This window comes from Urocitellus parryii, chromosome 7, assembly GCF_045843805.1.
Source record: "Urocitellus parryii isolate mUroPar1 chromosome 7, mUroPar1.hap1, whole genome shotgun sequence".
Lineage (NCBI taxonomy): Eukaryota > Metazoa > Chordata > Mammalia > Rodentia > Sciuridae > Urocitellus > Urocitellus parryii.
In genome coordinates this window covers 1,759,296-1,781,991 of record NC_135537.1, presented here as the reverse complement: position 1 = coordinate 1,781,991, position 22,696 = coordinate 1,759,296, and the positions used below count along the sequence as shown (strand labels likewise).

General features: G+C 61.4%; 3 protein-coding genes and 1 long non-coding RNA gene across 6 annotated transcripts in view; 1 reads left to right on the top strand and 3 right to left on the bottom strand.

The window, feature by feature from the left end:
* Positions 1-326: 326 nt before the first annotated feature.
* On the bottom strand, positions 327-2,145 carry Lypd2 (LY6/PLAUR domain containing 2). Its single transcript, XM_026403024.1, has 3 exons — positions 2,088-2,145; positions 827-946; positions 327-532 (listed from the first exon to the last, which is right to left on the bottom strand). The coding sequence occupies exons 1-3, from the start codon at positions 2,143-2,145 to the stop codon at positions 327-329; spliced, it is 384 nt and encodes a 127-aa protein (XP_026258809.1).
* Positions 2,146-8,197: 6,052 nt separating this feature from the next.
* Slurp2 (secreted LY6/PLAUR domain containing 2) lies at positions 8,198-11,874 on the bottom strand. The gene is made up of 3 exons (XM_026403041.2): positions 11,823-11,874; positions 8,861-8,965; positions 8,198-8,547 (listed from the first exon to the last, which is right to left on the bottom strand). Exons 1-3 carry the CDS (start codon positions 11,872-11,874, stop codon positions 8,411-8,413), a joined length of 294 nt encoding a protein of 97 aa, XP_026258826.1. The 3' UTR covers positions 8,198-8,410.
* Positions 11,875-16,066: 4,192 nt separating this feature from the next.
* LOC113192808 (ly-6/neurotoxin-like protein 1) lies at positions 16,067-18,465 on the bottom strand. 3 transcript variants are annotated; one of them, XM_026403040.1, is made up of 4 exons: positions 18,415-18,465; positions 17,134-17,304; positions 16,840-16,941; positions 16,067-16,679 (listed from the first exon to the last, which is right to left on the bottom strand). In XM_026403040.1, the coding sequence occupies exons 2-4, from the start codon at positions 17,183-17,185 to the stop codon at positions 16,483-16,485; spliced, it is 351 nt and encodes a 116-aa protein (XP_026258825.1). In that variant the 5' UTR covers positions 17,186-17,304; positions 18,415-18,465; the 3' UTR covers positions 16,067-16,482. The 3 variants fall into 3 exon arrangements, with proteins under 3 accessions (XP_026258825.1, XP_026258824.1, XP_026258823.1); XM_026403039.1 differs by lacking the exon at positions 18,415-18,465 and adding an exon at positions 18,165-18,367; XM_026403038.1 differs by lacking the exon at positions 18,415-18,465 and adding an exon at positions 18,223-18,367.
* Positions 18,466-18,981: 516 nt separating this feature from the next.
* The window catches only part of LOC144255846 (uncharacterized), a 6,462-nt gene continuing 2,747 nt past the window's right edge, over positions 18,982-22,696 (top strand). Inside the window, exons 1-2 of the long non-coding RNA XR_013343964.1 lie at positions 18,982-19,158; positions 21,639-22,580. This is a non-coding gene — a long non-coding RNA (uncharacterized LOC144255846). The remainder of the gene's footprint in view (positions 19,159-21,638; positions 22,581-22,696) is intronic.

The following is a 22,696-nucleotide window of genomic DNA, read 5'->3' as shown; positions in this document are numbered from 1 at the left end:
CCCCGCCCACCCTGACCTGGCTCCCCTTGGTCCCCAAGGGCCTGAGGGGCAAAGATCTGCCTGATCTGGGTGGGGGTCCCAGACTTGGTGGCTATCCTTGCTTGTGGAGTGGACCTTGAACCCATCACAAGAGACAGGAGGAGAAACAGACGTGGATAGGGATGGGGACAAAGTCAGATGCCGCCAGGAGACCCTTCTCCCTGCCCCCCAGGGCAGGCCTGTGCCCAGCAATGAGACCCAGAGGCCAGGTTCAGGAGGCAGCTGCATTTCTTCAAGGCAGAGGGGTGGGGGCTGGGCACTGGTGGGGCAGTAGGGTGGGCAGGGCTCTACAGCAGGAGCCCCAGGAGCGGGGTGAGCGTGAGGGCGAGGGCCAGGCTGTGGGGGCTGCCCAGGGAGGGCGCCCCGTCCACGTTGCACAGCTCAGTGTTGCAGCAGGACACTGGCCGGGTCTGGCCAATGCCGTCGACATCCGAGGGCTCACACCTGCTGGCGCAGGATTTGGTCACTGTGGAGTCTCCCAGGAAGGGGTACACTGTGGAGGCATCGGCCCTCAGGGTCAGTTCTTTACTGCTTCCCAGCCCCAGCCCCAGAGTCCCCCAGCCCCGTGGTCCCTGCTGAGTGAGGGGCCAGGGGCACACATGGCGTTGTGCGGTGGGTTCCTGGCCTCACTCAGTAGGAGGAGGAAGAGGGGAAGGAGGGAGAAGGCCCAAGTGGTTCTATAGCTGGTGGCTTCATGCTGACAGGGGGCCCAGCTGGCCAGGGGAGACTGGGCTGGAGGCAGCCGTGACCCTGGGTCCCAGCCCTGCCCCACCCAATGCCTACTAACCAATCTCTCGGGAGTAGAGCGTGGTCTTGCACATGGTTTCGTTGGCATCGCAGTTGGTGATGGTGATGCAGCTGGACACACCCGTGGGTTCGAGACAGGTGTAGCATTTTAAGGCCATTGCTGGAGAGAAGTGATGAGAGGGCAGGTCAGCAGGCTCTGCCCCTCCCAAACTCCAGACAGGTGATGCCACACCCAGCCAGTCCCCAGAGAACAATGACACTAGCCAGGGGCCGGCTGCCCACCATCCAAAGCTTAGGGAAGATGACTCAGGCCAGGCTCTGACTTGGACCCCTGGGTTCCAGAGGCCAAGGCTGTCCTGGGGGAGGTGGGCTCCACCTGTGGGGAAAAGCCACTCGGAGCAGCTGGGAGGCACACGGGACCAAGCCCTGGACACTGCCACAGCAAGAGGCACTAAGGGATGAAGGGCTTCGGTGAGAACAGGCAAGGATCCCCTCCACTTCCTCAGTAGCACCCGGGTTAGGGGTCAGGCAAGGAGGTCCACAGAGTGCAGGGTGGCTGGCTATGCTCAGGAGACTGCAGGTCCTAGCTGGACAGCGTCCTCTCCCCAAGGGTGGTGCGGGTGGGTAAGTTGTCGGCCAGCTACTGCACTTCCCTGCACGGTGTCCCTGTCCAAGTCCAGGAGCCCGGGGACCTGGCTGGCTCCAAGTGGCCCAAGCCCCAGCCCAGGTGTGCAGGGAGGCCACAGGTCTCAGACAGGGCCTCTACCCTCTCTGGCTGACCTCAGTTTCTCACTCTGGACCATGGGCAGAGCATGCTGGCTTAGCCCCCACCACCCAACTCCTTTCCTGTTGCGTTGGGGCCCCTCAGGTCCAGGATGTGGGTCCCAGGTCCAGGAATCACCCCACGGTGGGACCCCTCTGGGTCTCCTTCCCTCCTCTCCTTCCCCACCGGCACTCCCAGGTTCCCCGCAGCCTCAGGGCCTCCCTTCTCCTCCCCTGTACAGAGCCCCTCTGGCCAGGCTCTGCCCTACCTGGGAGGCTGGCCTTCTCTGCCCAACTTGGGCCCAGGGACCAGTCCTTCCACCCGGGACACACCCAGCCCTCGGTTGCTTCCCTTCCCATCTTGGACAGAACTGGTGGGACACAGCTTCCCACTCCCCTTTGGTCCTCCTCCTCCCAGAGGCTCTGTCCTGAGTGCCTTCACTGCGGACAGGACAGTACCAGTACGCAGTGTCCACAGGTGAGGACCCACCCACCAGTCCGGCTTAGACCTGGTCCCGCACCAGCCCGGCGCCCCTCACCGAGCTCCCCGCAGGTGGCCAGAGCCAACGCCAGAAGTGCCAGCCTCATCCCTTGCATGGTCCCCGCTGCCCGGCGGGCTCTGAACACCGCGCGCGCGGTGGTCCAACCAGTCGGCGCAGCGGATTAGCGGGATCTTGTTTCTGGGCGGGCGGAGGCGCGACGACCCCGCCCCAGCCCCGGCCCTCCCCGCCTGCTCCTCTGGACATCCCACCCCCTAGGGTTCTCCTCCCGCCCCTTCCCGACCCTCCAGGCCCCCCTCCTCCTCCGGATCCCTCCCCGCCCTTTCCTCATTCCTTGGGCACTCTAGGCGGGTACTGCTGCTCCTTTGTGGACCCTGGGCACTGCCCCTTCTCCACTGGGGGCCCCACCTCCCTCCCCAATTCCTAACCTTTCTGCTTCCTCCTCCTCCCTCCCACCCAGGACGTTCCGGGCACAGACAGGAAGGAGACAGCAGAGGGAGGGGCTTTCTCCAGGACCCCTGGACGCTGCCTCTGCTGCCACCGACCCGGCAGGTTGTTGGTCTAGCACTCTGGGCTGGAATCTTCCCAGGACCACTTTGCCCTCTCTGGGCCCCTTTGAGGTGGCCATCTGGGGCACCGGGTGTGGGGCTGCACTGCCATCCACAACCAGCCCAGAGTTTGCTCAGAGGCTTAAGGAACAAAAAACGAAAACTGCTAGGTCAACAGAAAAGGGCCTGGCTGGAGGGTGAGTGTAGGGAAGGGGCCAGGGTCACGTTGGGGACATTAGTCCCAGTGTCCTCTGGGGGCCAGCCCCACCCTGCTGGTCCCTCAGAGGGACTTCCCTGGCCCAGGATCAGGAGAGAGCCACCAATAGCTTCCACCCCTACCTGCATCCCCAGGGGTCCTGGTCACCCCTGCTCCAGGCCCAGCTGCCAGAGTATGTGGGGGGAGTGTGGCTGGGTCCACGGGCCTGGCTTGTCTCTCCCCCAGTGGTCCAGGGCACAGTCTCAACATGCTGGGCAGGACTCACACTGGGGTGGGGGTGGGGCCGGTGGAGTGTCCGAGGCTCACTCCCTTCCTGATTCTTGCTTCTCTGACCCCACTGCAGAAGATGCCCCTCCAATGGATGGAATTTTGCCTATGGGGGTCTCTGATGGTCCTTTTATGGTCCTAGGCCTTCTACTGGGTCAGCTCCACTGGGATCTGGGCTTCCCCCGGTGTGGGAGAGCCTTCATCCTCCTGAGCACTGGGCAGGGTGAGTGCACGACGGGAGGGGAGCCGGCCTGGCAGCTGCTGGATCTGTTTTTCCTCCTGACAGCTCTGGAGGTGCACAGTGCTAATTAATTTTAGTTGGATAAGGAAACTGGGCTCTCAGAAGCTAATTGATTTAGGCAAGGTCACCTGGTGAGCCAGGCAGCAGCTTGGGCCTGTCTGATTTTGCATGTCAGTCACCACACCACGGTGCTGTCACCTGGAGGGACATGGCCGCAGCTAACTGGATCAGACACCCACCACACACACCCAGGCGCCTCCCTAGGTCTGACCCAGCTCCCCTGCCAGGCGGCCTCCCACGGCTCCTTCCTGTCCTCAGGGCAGGGGCTCCTCCTTCCCCTTACACTCACACACCCAGACCCCAGGCTTGGGCTCCTCCTAGAGTTCCTGCCTGCTGCACCTCTCTGCTTGGGGCAGGAAGGAATGTGGCCTGCCAGGGTCTGGGCTGGCTTTGCTTGGGGCCTGTGCTCCAAGAGGGCCACACCCTTCCCTCAGTTTTTCCCGGAACCTCTGGGTCAGGGCTCAGTGTATGTCCAGGGTCCGGCAGGGCTCCGCGTGTGACCACGGTCAGAACTCAGTGTGTGAATAGGGAGGGCCGCTGCAGAGATGCTGCTCACCTGGGGTGATTCTGCCACTGGAGCTGGGCCCTCGAGAACTTGCCCTTGAACCTTGATCCAGGAATTGAAGGTTGCCCATTTACTCCTCCCCTGCCCCTCAGCCTGACTTCTGGGTATTCTGGGACTCTGCTGGGCAGACCCTCTTCAGGCCTTGATCAGACTTCTCCCCACAGGTCAAGGTGAAGGTGCAGCTCTGTCCATGGGGGAGCAGCGTGAGGAGAGGCCATGCCATTCCCTTGGCCGTGTCTGCTAAGAGCTCAGTGGCCCAGACAGTGCCCAGTGTGGAATGGCTACAGAGGTACATGGTCTCCAGTGTCCCACGCCACCATGTCCCAAAGTCTGTGTTCATCCAGTGTCTGTGGTCCCCAGTGTCCCATGTCACTCCATGTCCACTGTCAACCAACGTCTGTGATAAGTCAACATCTGATGGTCACCTGCATGCACTGTCTCAGGTTTCTGTGGGTCAGAGATGGGCTAGTTTTGCTGTACTCCAGGGCACCTCCCAGGCCACTGTCCAGGTTGGCGTAGGCTGCAGTCACCATGCCCAACGGGCAGGGGCAGCTTCCCAGCTCATGTGCAGCTGGCAGGGAGGCTCTGACGGGTGTCGGTGGAGACAGCCCTCAGGTCCTTGCCATGTGGCCTTTCCAGCACAGTTCCTTGAGATTCCTGGGAGTGCTCATGGGGTAGTGCTCGTCACGCTGGACCCAGAGCCGACCCAGGGCTGGCCGTCCACAGTGTAACCCCCCCCCCCATCACCATCTCTGCCTCGGCTCGGGCTTCAGGAAATGACCAACCAGTCACCAACCAGGGGACCCATGGGCTGAACAGGGACCTTTGAGAGACCCCTGGCCGTGGGAACCGGTTTCATCTGGCCCCTCCTTGGCTCCCAAATCCCAGATGTGTCTAGGGGATGCTGTGGGGCCAGTGTTTAGGGGCACTCGAGAGTACCCCACTTGCCCTTGGGGCAGTGCCCCTCCTTCCTGGCCATGGCCTCCGACCTCCTTGCTGTGGGGCTGTGGCTGAGCTTCCCTGTGGTCAGTCCCTGTGGTCAGCCGCCAGCCTGGCTGGGCAGGACCTCTGCGCATTTCCTGTGGGGCTTCCCCTCCCTGGGGAGCTGCAAGCCCCCGCTGTACCTGGAGAGCACAGTCCTTGGCCTGCAGGCGGGCATTTCCTGGTCACCTTGCCTTTGCTGTGGTGTCCCTTGTCATCGCACTGGAGTCATCTATGAATTCCTCCATCTGAACTTGGCGCCTTGTTCATCTTTGTCTTTCAGGTTTTTGACAGACGGCTTGAACCTGCTGCACACCATGTGCAGGTCGCCACCTCGCACGTGGTCCAGCGGTCCTAGTCACTTGCAGTGGGTAGCACTTCTCATTTCAAAGGCACGGCGTCTTCAGCCACCACCTGCCCTTCCCCTCCCCAGCTCTGGGAAACACACTCTGTCCCCAACCCAGTTTCTTGGTGCAATCTCCTAGATCTCCTGGAATCTCCAGAGCAACAGAGTGTCTTCTGTGAGCTCAAAAGGTGACTGACAGCTGGGTACCGCTGGATAGTTTCACGGGGAGACTGGTCACCCCAAATACACTGCAGCCTCACCAGCCTCCAGGGAGGTCCAAGGGGCTGGAGGTTGAGTTGGTCACCAGTGGTCGGGGGCCAGCCATGCCCACGTGTTGAAGCCTCAAGACCCCAGAAGGACAGGGTTCGGGGAGCTTCTGGGCAGCCAGACACACAGAGGTTCCAGAGGGTGGCGCACCCAGGGAGCGCCTGGGAGTCCGGGCCTGTCCCACAGCCTCACCCTCTGCACCTCTCCTCCCCTGTCCATCGCATCCTTTGTCTATCCTTGATAATAAACTTTTTAGGTAAACATAACAAAAGTGTGAGGCCCTCTCCCTAGCTCCTCAACCCCAGCAGGGTCAGAGCTGGCCAGGCAGACGCGAGGCCACATCCTGGGGATTCATATGGGAAGAGGGGGAGTCTGGAAGTGAGCCCTCAGCCCATGCCATCTCATGTTGTCTCCATGACAATGGTGCCAGGAGGTGCCCAGCTCATGCCTGCTTCAAGATTGCTTGCCTGCTGTTGGGGCATGTGAAAGTCGGTGACCCCAGGATGAAATCCCTCTTCTCAGGCCAGGCAGAACCAGAGCCAGGAGGTAACAGCTGGGAAGGGCTCCTCGCTCGTTCCTGTACCTGCTCAAGGAATTCCTCAGAGCCTCACAAGAGATCCCCTGTTCTACACGCCCCGGGCTTTGTGCGCCTGGCACGCGTCCACACAGGTCCCTGCACAGGTCACCTTAGCATTCTCTAGGACAGGGGCAGCTCAGACGAGAGGCTCTGGCCGGAGCACAGCAAAGGCCCCTGCACCAAAGCCCTGACGCCAAGTCCTGGGGGGTCTCCGAGACCATGGAGCTCTGGATCCAAGCAGCTCCCGAGCTTCTCCCCCACCCCCAGCCTCCTCAAGCGAGAGCCCCCAGTTTGCCATTGCAACACTCCGTTATTCCAAAATAAGACCACTGTTCTTGGGGGAGTGTCTCCCGGTTATTTGGATGGACAAGAGAGCCCTCGGTATTTAGCGGAGCAGAGGCGGGGCTGTGTTGAGCCGTGGCAGAAGGAAGCACAACTTCCCCCTCCAGGAATCTGCCTCCCGTCCTCCGCAGCCTCGGATCACTGCACAGATGTCCCCACTCTGCCCTTTCCTGGGACAGCACTGGAGGACAGGGTCTGTGTGTGTGACACCTTTCACTCAGTGTTGTTGCGAGGGTCCCCATGCGGAGCCAGGTGGTGGGGCCGGGTGGCGTCTGCCCTGGGCGCCTGGCCTGTTGTCCCTGGGCTGCCAGGCGAGGACATTTGGGTAGTTTCCACGGCTGCTGTGAACAGTGCTGTGAGCGTCTGTGGCCTATGTGTGTGGGCGAGCCCCACTGCCCTTGGGTGTATGTGCCCAGGGGCTCCTCTGTGGGGCATGTGGTAACTCTGGGCTTCTCCATTCAGTTAATGGTTTGCCAGACTAGAAAATCCAGTCAGAGCCTCGGGAGGACTTCTGAACTGTCGAGCACTTTTAAATTCTTCTGTGGGCACTGGAGTCTTGGGCTCCTTGGAATGCCTGTTCACTTGGTTTCTCGCAGGTGTGGCCAGCTGCCCGCCCGGCGGGCGGCGTCCTTCCCTGCCGACCTCCCTGGCACCCTAGCTGGCACGCGCTCCCTGCTCCCCGCTCTTGTGCCCACTTGGGCGCCGCGAGCATGGCGGCTATTTGCTCTCTGGGTGAGGTGGGCGCTGGGGCAGTCCCCCTCCCGTGGGCATCTGTTTATTTTCATGAGAAGGCTGCCCGGCGAGAGCACGGGAGGCTGGGGGAAGGGCCTGCAGCCTGCTTCCTGGCAGGACTTACCTGGGGAGGGACCGGGTCGCCGACTTCCCTCACTGTCTCTGAAACCAGGAGCCCGAAACTTAGCCCAGGGCCTGGTGATTAAATATTTGCTGAGCGAGTGAGTGGGCAGCTTCCACACACCCTCCTCCTTAACTCCCGTGTCCACCCTGAGACAGCGATCGCCACGGAGGTGGCCAGCCCATTCCCACACCTCACGGGCACAGCTCCACTGTGGCCTGAGGGCTCTGGGCCCTGTGGGCAGGCTGGTGGCCTGCAGGAGCTGGCGGCAGAGTCTGCCCAGGGAGGGGCAGGCAGGGCCTGAGTGGCCCGGAGGCTCCTGGGAGAGCTCAGCTAGGGGAGCGGGAAGCCCAGGACCGCGGGTTGGCGTGGCTGAAGGTGTCAGAAGCACCCAGCCAAGGGGACAGGTTTCCCATGAGCAGTGACGGAGCTGTGCGTGAGACAGGGGGCCCCACCCTAGCTGACAGGTTGCAGCGAGGCCTGTCACCGCAGTGCCACCTCCTCCAGGAGGCCCCTCCCTCCCCTGGGCCTCCAGAGCCTCCCCGTCTCTCTCCCTGAGACTTCTGGACTCCCCCTCTGGGCACCCACTCTGCTTCCAGCCCAGCTCCCCTTCCCGCCGGCTCAGGAGCAGTGCCGGCCTGGAGGTCACTAGGTCCTATCTCTGGGCTGACCTTTCAGGCCCTGCGGTCTGGCTGGAGCTGGGAGGACTGGTGGTAGAGGAGGGTGCTGGAGTGGGTGTCGCTGGGGACGGCCTGGGGTGAGGAGGCCACAGCTTGGAGGAGGTGGGGGGGCCAAGGCTTGGTGGACCCATCGCTTTAACCCCAAGCCTGGAGTGCGCCGCGGCTTTCACTGGACGACTTGTGCTGGGTGGTGGCCACAGTTTATTGGGGGTTTGTGGGGACTGTGGTGGGGGAGATGAAATACAGGGAGGGGTGCTTAGGCATGCACTACAGCGGATGGAGGCAAGACTTCATGCAGGACTTCCCCAGGAAGAGTGAGTTTGGGGAGGTGTGGGCTGGCCAGTCTGAGAGGGTCTACAGGGGCTAGGCCAGGGTAGGGAACATGGTCTGTCAGGCTGGACATGATGGAGGAGAGTGGTCAGTCATGGTTACAGAGGCTGGACTGGCAGCAGGCAATGGAGACATGGGGTCCCAGGCCCAGGCTGGGGACATCAGGGCAGCCCTTGTAGCACATCTTGGTGACCAGAGGCAGGTCCTGGAAGCTGATGGGGGACCCTGGGGAGGCAGGAGAGGGTCCCTGAGGCTCTGAGCAGCCCGAATCCCCTCGTCCCACCTGCCCCTGAGCTCAGGGTCCCATCCAGATTCATCAGAAATATGGGCCACAGCGGACATGTTCAGCCCCAGTCTGGACCCTGTCCAGGGCAGAGTCTGACAGATGTCCCCACTCTACCTCAGACTGTGGGCACCTGGGTCTGCTCTTCCCCCTCTGAGCCTGGATCTCCAAACCTGGGCCAGACAGCTGTAGCCTGCCCCCCGCCCACTCACGGGTGGCCATGAGCACACAGTGGGTGGAGCCCCGGGCACTCACGGGTGGCGATGACCACACAGTGGGTGGAGCCCCCCGGGCAGCTGGACACGTGGGAGCAACCTCCGAAGCCTTTGCACAGGTGGCACCGCAGGCCCTGGGCTGTAGCTGCAGACAGACAGACAGACGGGGCACAGGTGGGTGCCTCCTGCAGGGCCACACCCATTCTCCCACCCTCAGGCCAGTCCCTAGCTTGGTGGCCCAGTCCCCCGTCCCATCCTGCGGTGCCAGTCCCCATGGACCTTGGGGCACCCTGTTCCAGGTCTCTGGGGGCTGGTGAGAGGCGGGTGTTCAGCCCGCCATTGTGAAGCTGCTCGTCACAGGGTGCAGGGGACCACGTCGCAGCCAGCTGGCCTGCCTCCCTCTGCCAGGACACCACGCAGGAGTGGCGCTTTGGGGGAGTGGGGAGGGTGGGCTTTTGGGGGGAGGCGTGGCAGGGTGGGTGGCGGGCGCCTGGCTGTGCTCTCTGGCCATGCCCACCTGCGCCTCTGGAGACCCAGGCAGACCCTTTAGAGCCGGGGGCTCCGATCTGGGGGCTGAGATGATGGGCCTTGCTGCTTAGGAGGGGACCCCTGGCCAGGCTGACTGAAGGAATGCAGGGCGGACTAAGCTCTGTTTGCCTGTTCCTGCAAATGGGCGTCCTTGTCCCGGCTGCCCTGCCCTTGGCTGTCGCCTCCCGATGCCCCTGCTCTCCACTCCTGCCCTCTGCCCCTGCCCCAGGCCCTGCATCTGCTTCTTAATCCCCAACTCCCTGTCTCCCTCCTCCCTTCTCCCAAGGAAAGCAGAGTTGTCCTGGTGCTCAGGGGCCTACAGAGGGCCAGGCCCCACGCCACGCTGGCGCCCACGGCCCCTCCTGGTCCCGAGCTGGCTCAGTCCTGCTGTGCTCCAGGGAGCTGAGTCGAAGCCTGGGCCCCACACAGCCCTCCTGATGCCCAGCTGGCCAGGCGCCCTCCCCCAGTCCTGAGGTCAGCAGCAGCCCAGCACCCCCAGGGCTAGTGTGCGGGGACGCTCAGCCCTGGGCCTGTGCTGGAGCCTCAGCCTGTGCACATTGAAGCAGTGGCAGTAGGACACCCCAACAGGGCCCCTCGCAGCTCAGTGGTCTACCAGGACGGTGGAGCAAGCCGAGACCCTGTCCAGGAGCAAGAAGGCCCAGGCACCTCACCTGCCCGAGCTGCTCAAGCTACCCAGAGAGCTTGGGCTCCGCTGCCAGACGGTGAGGCCAGGCACCGCTGGGTGTTTGAGGGGTGTCCCTCAGGCATAGGACCCTCAGGTAGGCAGTGGGCCGAGTGTGCAGGCTGCCACACCCACCCTCATGGCAGGGTCCCAGGCCCTTCCCCTCTGACCTCTGCTGCTGCATATACCTGTCAAGTGTCAAAGGTTCGGGTCTAGACAAGACCAGCTCCTCCAGGTAGGCCACCCAGATTTCCACACAGGAGTATTGGTGCCTCCTTTGGCACACCAGCCCCAGCTGAGGGCTACACTGGTGGCACCGTGTTCGGGACTCCCCCCCTCACCAGACACGAGGCCCTGGGGCTCTCTTCCTGCTCCTCAGTGTCCCCCAAGGCATCCACCACACAGCAGCCCTCCTCCACACCCAGTGAGGCCAAGAGAGGCCGACTCTGGGTGGAGGCTGGTCATCAAGGAAAGAACGGTCATGTCCCTTATGGGGTTTGTCGTCAGCTGTAGGCAGTGCCCAGTGGGACACTGCCTTCAGGATGGAGTGTGGGGTCCCGGGGACAGAGCCAGAGCAGGGCCTGCGCCTGAGCAGGGGGTCTGGGGAGGAGGGAGGAGAGCCGATGGGTGGGCTCTGGGGGCAGAAGGCCTGTGGGCGCTCAGCGCCTCCCTCCGGCCTGATGTGCTCATCTGACGCGGGGGGCGGGCAGACAGCCCCTCCTGGGCCACCATGAGTTCTGCGGAGATGCCACTGCCATGTGTGACAGAGCAGGTGCCCAGTCACACAGAGGACACGGGCACCAACTCTTCGTCTGTGACCAGATTGGGCTCTGTTCCTCTGGGGCAGGGGCAGGGAGGGCCCAGGGCGCCCTCCAGTGGGGATGCTCTGGGGTAGGAACCCTGGACAGTGCAGCTGCCCCTGGAGCCCCAGCCTGACAATGGCAGAGGCTTCCCCTCACTCTGAGCTCGATCCCAGGAGGCCTGTGGGTCTGCCCTGATGACCCGGTCAGACCCCCAGGATCAGTGGTGTGGCCTCTCCCGGGACAGAAGGTCCCTGTGGGGCCAGGCCAACAAGGGTGTCTCTGGGGATGGGGACATCTGGATGGGTGCCGTCTAAGGGGGCTCTGTGGCCCCAGGGCCTGCCCACCCACAGATGGGGACACTGAGGCTTTGCCAGTGGGGCCGCAGGAACCGGGGCTGGTGAGGTTTGGAGGCGAAGGAGCTGGTGGATCACGGGTTGGCTGGTTCTGTCCAGCTGCCAGACGGAGAGGCCAGGCACCTCTGTTTGAGGGGTGTCCCTCAGGCATGGGACCCTCAGGTAGGCAGTGGCCAGCTGCTCCAGGCTGGGCAGGAAGATCCAGTGGAGGGGACGAGGGAAGGCAGAGCCAGAGGAGATGACCCGAGGTCAGAGGGGGAGGGCATCAGGACAGGGTGGCCTCAGGAGACAGGCCAGCTGGGCCGAGCCCGGAGAGCTGGAGCAGCCCCGTGCTGAGTGGCCGTGCACCTGCTGATGTGTGCTTGAGGGGTCACCGTGGAACTGAGGGGCTTGGGGTGGGTGGGGGCAGAGGGGGCTGCAGGCAGAGGCAGTGCCCGAGGAGTGAGGGGCCAGAGGGAGGGCGCACAAGGGGGAGCAGCTCGTGGGTTTCAGGAGGAAAGCTGTGAGTGCCGCCGGTGGGTGGAGGGGCCAGGTCAAGGGCTCCCCAGGGGTACTCTGTCCAGGGCTAGTGGTGGCCAGACAGGAGGGAGGCGTGGGAGGGGAGGAGGGCTGGGGGTGGGCTGACCCCGGACTCACCCAGCGCCAGGCTCAAGACCACAGCCAGCAGGAGCCAGAAGCGGAGCTGCATGTTCTCCTGGTGAAGGGGAGGCCTGGCGCCTGGCGTGCCCTTATACCTGACTGCTCCCACCCCGCCTGGCCTCCCGGCCACGGGCTCCCAGCTCTGAGTCACCCAGCACCCAGCTCAGCCAGGAGCTGGGCTGGCTCAGGCAGTGGTGGAACCAGCCTGCCCCAGATGTGCCACGGTCTGTCCTCTAGGGAGCCTGGTGGGAGCCCGGAGCCTGCGTCCCTGTCCACTGCTGTCAGGATCCAGGCTGTGGCAGGGGCTGGCGGGGGCGGGGCGCTCTCCCCGGCGGCTGGGGCACCCCTGGCGCCATGAAGTGCAGCTGAAACTGAGGGTGGCTGGAAGCCAGAGCCTTCCTCAGCACCCACCCAGAGGGCGGCTGGTGCCAGATGGGCCTGCAGACCTGTGCGACCTCCCAGGGGCCGAGGAGAGCCAAGGGAGCCTGTGGTGGGTCTGTCTCCAGGAAGCAGTGAGCAGCCAGGCCGGCGCTGTGTGGTACAGGGATGGACCGCGAACGGGCCCCGCGGGGTGGGTGGGGCAGAAGGCCCTGGGTGTTCAGGGGCCCGAGATGGGGTAGCAGCCAGAAGAGTCACACTGCAAGGAAGGGGCCATTCTACCAAACGCCAGTGAGGACAGGGGTGCGGGGGCTCTCACGGGAGTTGACCCTGCTGACCGGCACCCTCTGTCTGGTGGCCTTCCTTGGCTGGGGAGGTGGGCCCAGAGGAGGGAGATGCTGAGATTCAGCCCCTCTTCCTAGGGGAGGTGGGGAAACAGGTCAGGAACAGAAGAGGGGTGGGAAAGAGCAGGTCCTGAGCTCCCGGCCCCCGGCCTCCCCCAGGGCTTGTGGCTCCTCAGAGCTGCTGGGTCTGTCCCTCTCTCATGGAACTGGGGGTGATTCCCAGGGAGCCCCAGGAAACTTCTTGCCCCCCACCCTGTGCCTGGGTGGGTCCCAAGGTCAGATCAGGCCTGGAGGAGAGGAAGGAAAAACTGGAGATGGAAGGGCTGGGGTAGACAGAGGCAGGACCACCCGGGCCAGGAGACCCCACCAAGCAGACTGGACAGGCGAGGCTGGGCTCAGGCCAGCTTGTCGGAGGGAGAGAGGGGCAGACACATGCCTCTGTCCATTTATTCATGCATTCCACAGGGGACACTGACAGGCCCTCTCCTGGGGGCTGGGTGTGTGTGCTCAGTAAGGGGGACTGTGGCACAGGGGTGGCAGTTCACATCCTGGCCAGGTGCGGGTTGGGACTTAGGGTTCACGTTAGCTGCTGGCAGGCACATGGCCCCAGGAAGCTCCTGGACCCTAGGGAGTTAGGAGGGAAGGGCACCACCCATCTGGGGCCCCTGTGTCCAGGCCCCAGGCTGGAAACTTACACCCACGGCCGTCTGGTCAATGAGATGGCTGAGGTTTGGAGCTATGCTGAGAAGCCCAGAGTTCTGGGACCCACAGAGTGTGCTAGGGAAGGGATGGAGTGGCGAGGAAGGGGACCCTCCATTTCTGTGTGTCTTCAGAGTTGGGGTTGGGAACACACATGCCCTGTGACAGGCACTGAGAGGAAGCTGGGAGGTGCAGCTGCCAGTCGCCTCCCTTCCCACCTCCAGTTCCTGGGGAGAGTCCAGATGTCACGGCAGGGCCTGGCCTGCCACAGTTCCACCTCACAGCCTCTCTGCGACAGGGCCAGACCAGGCCCACAGCTGCCGAGCATGCCTTTTGCTGCTGGTTCAGGTCTGGCCTGCAGGCGGTGGCCAGAGCTGCAGCTAGACAGGGGGTCTAGACAGCTAGACAGGGCCACGGAGAACACACAACACTCCTGGCACCACAGTGTCATCCGTAGCCTGTCTCGAGGCTGGGACTCCATAGAGAGCAGCAGCGAATAGCCCTGAGCACCCTCCTACATGGGAGGGGCTCTTATTTCTCCCAGAGCAGGGACATCCACTGCCTGGCCTGCAGACCTGAGCCCAGACACAGGCAGGAGGGCCAGCCCTTGGTGCCCGGTGGCCCTCTGCCCTCCTCTGCCTGTTCACCGCCTTCCCCTTCACAGCCGGTTGCAGGACTGGATCGACGGGCCTGTGGCTTCTCAAACCTATGGTTCCAATTTTCCCTTCCAAGCTTTCCTGCTGCCTAGGTTCTTACATAACATGGCAAGACTCTGAAGGTTCTAAGCACTCCACCCACTCCCAGGCCTGGAGGAGCAGCCTGTGGGGAAGAACCTGCAAGGTGGCTGGGCTGTGGGCCTGTGGGAGGCCAGCTGGCCTTGGGGCAACTAATGGCTTCCCCTCTCGGGGCCTCAGTCTCCTCACCTGTTGGGGCATGGCTGTGGCTCCTGCCTTGCAGGCTGCCATGGAGTGCTCAGAGACAGCTGCAGTGGGAGTGGACAGGATCAGGACAGGCCAACCCCCAGCACTGCTGTCCGAGTTCCCCAGTATGCAAGCCGTCGCTGCCCTCGGCCAGCCTTGGCCCAGAAGGACACCTTCCACATGCTCTGTACTAGGTCCCAGGGACAGGCCAGGCAGGCAGGACCCTTGGCTGTGGAGGTGGCACGGGCAGCACAGCACTAGGGTTGAGGGCAGTGTGGTCACTGGGCTGGGGCAGGTCAGGGGAGGAGACATGGACAGATAGGAGGCAGGTCTGAGCAGCTGCCCTGCAGCATTCCAGCCACCCTGGGGAGCTACAAGAGCAAAGGAAGGACCAGCCTGGGGCCCCACCCAACTGTCTCAGGATGCCATCTGACTGGGGACAATGGCCTTGCACAAGTGGGGTAGTGACAGCTTCCTGGGCCATTCCCATGGAGTCAGGGCCCACACCTGTCCCTTGTCCCCAGCCAGTACTTTGAGACCTGCACTGGTCACTACTGTCTTGAGGCTGGCTGCCTGCTGGTGGGGGTCCAGTGGGAGCTCAGGTCAGTACCTGGCTTTCTGCCAGCCTGCAAAGAGGGCCTTGGGGGAAGGAGATGTCAGTTGGAGCCAGGGTGGTCTCTTGGGCTTGGCACTGGCCCCACAGTGTGTGTCCAGGCCTGCCCCCTGTGTGTGCTACTCCTTTCTCTCTCTGGGAAGTCAATATGCTCTTACCCCTGGGCCCCTTCCCACCAGAGTCACCTCTGCAAGAGGTCCACACTGTCCTCCCTGAGGAACTGGCGAGCCCTCAGTGGGACTCCACTTCCCCACTCCAGCTACCTGTCTCCAGAGAAGCTAATGGAGGTGGGAAAATCCACCCCCAGCCCCAGTAGTAGAGCCCAGGCCTGCATAAGGCTGGGGAGAGGAGCCCCAGGATGGAAGTCCTCATCTCCTGAACACCCCTGGAGGGGTAGTCACAAGCAACGGTCTCAGGATGCAGTGCCAGCAGGCCTCCCCCATGAGGACCATGCTTTGGAGCCAGGGATAATGCTACACATGAACATTGGCCACCACCCTACCCACTTGGGCTGGGTCAGCTTAGGGGTCTCGTCAGCCAGCACTGGTCTGGGGCACTGATCAGGGAGGAAGATCCAGCCCCATCTGGTCTCACTGGAAAGGACAGCTGCTCCCCAGGCCCTCTACAGTTGAACGGCAGGTGTTGGGCCGACCCAGCCTCCCAGATCTGGGCTGGGTGGAGCTCCTGGAGTCAAGGGCTCTCAGGCAGTGGGTGCAGCCCTGGGGGCCTCCCTGGGCACTCCTTCCCTTCTATTGAGATCTAGAGCAATCGGCAGGGCAGAGGGGCCTGCAGGACCCAGGAGGCAGCCTCGGATCCCACTCCTGTTGTCACACTTCACTGTTCCTTGGGTCCTCCTGTTCCCCAAGGCTGCCTGATTTGTGGGCACATTTCTTTCTCTACCAGGGTCACTGGGCTGAGGACCAGGCCTGGGTGGCCTATCTGCCCTGCCCTGCCCAGAATAGCCCTGGCCCTGGTCAGTGCAGGCTAGACCAAATATAGCTTGGCCTGCCCACTCCAAGTCCTGCCAGTCTTGGGCTGATTAAGCTTGTCCAGCACCCGGGTGGGGGTGGGGATGGAAAAGCTAGAGTTCTGGCTGATCCGGAGGGCACAAATCTCTCCTTGGGTCTGTCGAGGCAGGGTGACCCCTCCTATGCTGAGGGCCACTCAGACACCAGGCCAGGCACAGTTCCTGTGACAGCTGATAATGAGAGTCCTTCCTCACATGCCCTGGGCACCAGCTGGCCTCAGTAGGATGCAGGGAGGTCCTGCTGGGTTTTGCATGCCCCACAGTGGGTTCCTGTCTCCCTCCCGCTCCAGCACACCCACCAGCTGCTGCAGGCAGGGTGGAGTCTGGCCCTACTCCCATCAAATCAGTGCTTCTCAGCTGATGGATCTCCCCATAAATAGCACTTTCCCAGATCTCTGTCCCTGGACTGAGGCAGGGCCCAGCCTGCCCACCAAGGCCAGGCACCCATGGGAGGTCCAGTCCCACACAGCAGCTGTTTAAAAATGAAAGCCCAAGGCCTCAGAGGGAGGCCTTGTGGGCGGTGGGAGGCCAGGAGTCCCTCTGCAGACAGCTCTGCATCTGGGTGTGGCTGAGGGGGTCTTGGGAGGCAGAATGTCAGGTGGGGACACCATGTGAGAGCGTGCAGCTGTCTCTTGAGAGCTCTGTCCTCGAGTGGGTTTGCCAGGGGACCAGGGCTTTAGAGCAGGGCCCAGAGGGTGGCCAGGAGAATGGGGGCCAGGGCCAGGGTCCCTGGGGCAGCCAAGCCAGCACCATTACAGAGGTCATACTGGCAGCAGGAGGTGGTGGACGCGTGCTTGGAGTAGCCGTCATACACAGTCTCAAAGCATCTGGGCACACAGGACTTGCTGACCTTCATCTTGTACGGGGTGTAATCTGAAGAGGCAAGAAGGCTTCCTGAGAGGGGAGGGACTCTGCGTGGCTCAATCCCAGCATGCAGGGCCATTAAGCAGACCCTCAGCAGGAACTCCCAGGAAGGACCCTCCCTCCTGTACCCCAATGCTCCGGGGCAGGGACCAGGGTCCGCCAGACTCACAGGTACGTGTAGTCATGCAGTAGGTGACCATGGCCGGGCAGCGCATGGGGTTGAAGCAATTGTCTCCATTGTAGGCGCACACATGGCAGTCCAGAGCCTGGGCTTGGGTCAGGATGAGGGGGTGGTCACAGAACTGGGAGAAGCCCCACCCACTGCCCAGCCCAATCCCTCCCCACCACAGGACAACTGGAAGGAAAGGAAAGGTGGTCACTGGGAATTGTAGCCAGCCTCTCCACTTCCAGCCTGCTTCCCCCAAACATGGGTCTTGCACTCCTCTGGCCCTGGCTATCTTACCTAGAGGCAGGCCCACCAGGGCGGCCAGGAACAGCACCAGCAGGGGCGCCATGACTGGAGGCCAGCGACAGTGTGGTGGTGGGGAGGTGAGCAGCACCAGTCCCAGGTCCAGCTCAGGAGGGGGACAGCCCCTGCCCTCCCAGAGCTCCAGGCCAAGAGAAGGGAGGCAGGCTGCATAATTGGTGACAAAGACAGATGGTCAGTGCTGGACAGGCATGTGGTGGGCAAAGGAGTCACCCAACTCAATAGATATCAGGACAGGGTTTCTGGACACTTGCGATTAGAGGCAGCAGAGACAGCACATTCCAACCAGAGACCAGCACTGACCAAGTCCAAGACTGAGGCACAGCCTGGAGGATGAGGGGCAGGGCTAGAGAAGAGTAGGAGAGGCTGGAGGGCCCTGAAGATCTGTACCCTGGACAGGAGCTGCCCTGTGGAAGGCTACAGAAGCCTGGTACACAGCTCCCTCCCCTTAGGTCCCTGGGCCCAGCAGGCAGGGCAGGACAGGACTCGGCCCCAGGAGAGCGTCTCTTCTCACTGGTCTTCCTCTACTTTGCCCCTGGCTGACCCTGTGTTCCGTCTCCCAGGAAGGCCTTTGGAGCCCTGCTTGGACTCTCAGGTCTGAGTCCTTAGCACCGCAGGAGCCCCGGGTCGCGATGAGCTCTGTCCACAACCCAGGGAAATGCACTTGACAGGCCTAGGGAGGGCACTCGGGCAGGCCGGGAGGAAGAACTCCCAGTCCGGGTGATTGGGACGGAGAGGGCCAGTGTCTGGGCAGGGATTTGGCCGGGAAGCCGGGATCTGGACCAGGACTGTCTCTCCCCGCCGCATACCAGGGCCGACCCTGCCCCCAGGGACTAAATCAGACTCCCTGGAAGACACTCCCGTCTTTCCCGACCCATTTCCCAGGCACCCACCCGGGCCTGAGTGAGCGCAGGCCTGCGGCTCCGGAGCTTCCCGCCCCCTCTCGGAGAGCCCCGCCCCCAAGACTGCGGCACCAACCAAGGGAGGGCTCCAGACGGGTGCGGTACCTGGTGACCAAGACAGTGACCTTCAACAGCTCGAGACCCCGCCGCGCCAGGAACTCACCCGCGGCCTCTAGCCCGTCCCTCCCCCGGTCTGATGCGCGTTGGTCCGAACTTTCCGCAGCGCTGCTGGTGGTGGTGCATCACCGGCCCCGCAAGCTCCGCAGCCCGGGCTGAGCGGAGCGAGCGCACAAATGGCCCCGCCCCGTCCTCGCCCTGTTCCCGCCCCCAATGCCGCTCCGCCCCGCGAGCTCACCTCCGGCGCCATCCCTGTCCGGCCCCGGTACCACCCCGCCCCGCGAGCTGCCCGCAGGCCCCACCCCAGGCCCGCCTCCGTCCCTCCGAAAGCCCCGCCCCGTGCCTCTCTGGCCACCCTGCTCATCACAGACCCACCCCGTCCCCACCCCCTGCTCCGCCGAAGGCCCCGCCCCCGGCCCCTTGCTTCTCTGCCCCACCATAGGCCCCGCCCCGCCCCGCCCCGTGCCTCTGCCCCCTCACCATAGGCCCCTCCCGGCCCCGCCCAATGCCCGCCCCCGCCCCGCCCCGCCCCTTGCCTCTGCCCCCTCACCATAGGCCCCGCCCGCGGCCCCTTGCCTCTCTGCCCCCACCATAGGCCCCGCCCCGCCCCGTGCATCTGCCCCCTCACCATAGGCCCCGCCCCCGCCCCCTGCCTTTCTGCCCCCACCATAGGCCCCGCCCCCGTCCCGCCCCGTACCTCTCTGCCCCGCCTCACCATAGGCCCCGCCCGGCCCCGCCCAAGGCCCGCCCCCGCCCCGCCCCGCGCCACTCTGCCACCAGAGCTCACCGCCGGCCCAGTCGCTGGGCTGCCCCTATACTGAGCATTATTTTGTGTACTTTGCCTCGAGTGGCCCTGGCCGGCTCGAGGGTTGCCCGCGGAGACCTCGACACCCAAGGAGCACTGCAGTGTCAACCTGGTGACCTCAGGCGAGAGCGCACCTCCCGAGCGCTGTCCCCCGTGTCCCGCCGGAGTCCTCCCACGGTGAGCTTCTCCTGCAGCGGCGGGCGAGCTAAACCCGTTCCCCAGGGTGAGCTGACTCCGGACCGACGCCGGCTTCGCTGCCCGGTGACCCACGGCCTGGGAACGTCTCTGCGCCTTGGTCTACAAGCAGAGCCTGGAAGTCCGGGAGACACAGCTGCCATTTCATGTGGTTAACGCTTCCCTCCCACTGTCGTGATTCCAATGTTAAATGATTATTTTTATATGACTTAAAACTTTTTCATTTTATTTTATGGCCTGTTTAAGGCAAAATTTAAGAAACTTTCATGGGCCCTAAAATTTTCGTTTTTTCTATTGTGAAAAAAATCACATTGTTTGGATATTTTGCCTTGTTTTTCAGTTTTTATGGACAGGACAGTGAGTGCACTTCCTATTTCTTCAAGCAGGTCTGATGCTTAAGCCCTCAACACGCTCAGCTGTTGCTGTATGGGTTTATTTCAAGAGTGTTGGTTCCTTTGACCTTGACAGCGCCCCCTCTCTCTTTCTATCATGGGCCTGGCTGCTGGAGAGGTAGCTTGATTCTGGGGTTCATGGCAACTGGACTGGATGGTCGTGCTTTTCACCAAGTGTGCTGAAAGTCCTGCTGCAGGAGGGAGTAAAGCCCACCCCATTCCCACAATCCTAGCCGTGTGGAACCATCAGACCCCATGACAGAATGGGAAGTGGATTCACTGTCCTGACTTTAAAAACTGAAAATTGAGGCAAAGTACACAAAATAATGCTTTTTCAGATCTTGCTCTACAAGTGCACAGGGCAGTGACCCCTGAATAAAGGGGCAGGGAGTGAGCTATCTTTGCCCTCAGGCACTGGGCAGGCTGTTTTGGAACAGTGCGCAGTGTCCTAGGAAGGAGACTGGGGGGTGTCTAAGGGGGGCAAAGATGCTGGAATTCACAGGGCAAAAGTACCCCAGAAGAGAGCCAGGAGGTTGGCAGAGGACTTCCCACAACCTTCAACTGAGTTCTGACCCTTGTGTGAGTTTGGGGAACCTACCCAAAGGTGTGGACAGCACCCCTGGGTAGGAGCCGGCAGACAATCCCCAGAGCTAGCACTGATCTGGGAGCTTCACTGGCGTGGCCAGGAGAAACCCTGCCAGTCACAGGCCACAGTGGGCCTGCTCTGCAGGGACCACCTGCCTTATGGCAGGCAAATCAGCCCCGGGCCAAAGGCCACCCTGGCCTCAAGGATCGCAGCTGAAGCACTCCTCAAAAGCTTCTGATCACTTCCTAGAACAAAACTCAAAGTTTGATCAATATGAAGCCCATCCAGTGAAACTCCTAACAACAATTAAGCATCACTGGCGGAGGATGCAGACCAATGACCAGAAACAAGCCTGGGAATTCAGAGATGAGCGTCAATGGCAGGGACAGGGAGACACAGCTGCCATTTCATGTGTCCCAGTGGGTAGAGGAGGACATGAACAGGGGTGGAGGGGTGGCGGGGTGGGGGGGGGCAGCAGAGGAAGCTTAAAACAGAACCTGACTTTGAAAGGTGGAAAGTAAGTTAGACTGAGAAAATACACCGCAAATACGCGGGATAGAACCACCAGCAGATTAGACTGCAGAAGACCGTCCGTGAACTTGAGGACACTTTAGGGTCCACTGGGAAGGAGGCACAGAGCAGCAGGCTGGAGCCCTGCCGGGCACCTTCAGGAGGGCTCACATGGCCCGGGGTCTCTGAGAGGAGGACCTCCAACAGGCATAATGGCCAAACCTTTTGTGATCTGACGTAAGCCATGAACTGTGGACCCAGAGGTTCAGCACATCCCCGTGCCCTGGAAACAGGGAGAGTGTCACCCCAGAGCACATGGTAGTCGCGTCACTTGTGACTGTGGAAAAGAGAAAGATTTAAAAACGGACTTTTGTACAGAGGGTCAAAGGTAAGGATGGCCATGACTTCTTGTCAGAATCAACACAGGCATCAGAACAAAGGAGTGTCTAAAATACCAGGACCCTCCCCGACCCAAAACAAAGAGGAACACACACTTGTCAATTTTAAATTCTATGCCCAGCAAAGATATCTTTGAAAAATAAAGGTGAACTGGAGAAGTCTCAGACACCAGGGCAGAAGGCTGTCTCTGAAGCCCTGAGATAGAAGGGGAGACACAGAGTACCAGCCCTGGGAGGCACATGGCAAATTTTCTGATTTTTAGATCATTTTAGAAGATAATTGATTGCTAGGGGCAGAAACAATAATAAGGTATTATGGAACTTTTAGCAACTTAGAGCCAAAGTGCCTCACAGAGGACATGGAAGCTTACTGTTTTAAAGTATTAGACTAAGTGGGGAATGATTTATTTCTTCTTTTGGGGGAGGTGAGTCTTACACTGTGCTTCCCAGGCTGGTCTTGAACCCCTGGTCTCAAGTAATTCTCCTGCTTCAGCTTCCTGAGTAGCTGGGACTACAGGTATATCTCAGCTCAATGCAATCAATCTACTTTTCTTTCTTTCTTTCTCTTTCTTCTAGAGATTAAACCTATGGACACCACTGAGCCACATCCCTTTAAAAAGATTTTTAATTTTGAGACAGAGTCTTGCTAAGTTGCTGAGGGTCTTGCTTAGTTGCTGAGGTTGACTTTGAACTTCAATCCTCCTGCCTCAGCCTGCAGACTGCTGAGATTCCAGGCAGGTGCCACTGTGTCCAGAACAATATTTCTTGAAAGTTGACTGTAATAAGTTAAGGTGTAAGCATTAAATAATGACTAAAGAAAAGAAATAGGGAAACATCAAGTTCTGGATAATAAATCAACCAAGGAGACAATATAAAATCATAACAAAATTAACCTGTTTATTAAAGAGAAGACAGAAAAAGAGGAAAAAGGGGAAAAAAAAAAAACCAGAAGAGACAAGTGGAACAGGACTCTAGCTGGCAGAGTCCGCCGACGCCCACCACCATGATGCCCTAACCCTCCTCCAGAACAGGCCGACTGACACAGAACAGACCAACTGACAGAGGAAGCCTGACAGCCGCTGCCAGGAACCCCAGGGACCCGTGCAAACACAAGTAGGTGAGAACTGAAGGATGGAGACAGAGGGAAGGGGACACCAAGGAAGAGAAACAGCCAGGTGCAGTGGAGGTGGCACGGTCACAGGTTCAAGGCCAGCCTGGGCAGCTCAGTCAGACCCTGTCTCAAGGTTGAAAAATGAAAAGGACTGAGAACGCAGTTTAGTGCTAGGGCACCCCTGGTCCAATCCCCCGTACTACGGGGTGGGGGCTGGGGGAAAGAAAGGAAGCAGGAAGGACTCAGCGATATCCCACAGAGCAGGTTTCAGGCACAGGAAGAAACCGGAGCAGAGGCCATTTCCAAGTGGTAGAGGGTCATCGGGGAACAGAGCAGCCTGAAGCTCAAGACCTGACCCGGGACCTTCAAAGCACACAAAGCAGCAGACACTCCTGATGGGATGCAAGGTACGGGGGAGAGCCCCAGGGGCCGTGGGCCCCCCAGATCACTGTGTCCTGCAGAAAAAGAACACACCCCAACCCCGAACAGGACAGCCTGGGTCCCGAGCATACGGTGGACGTAT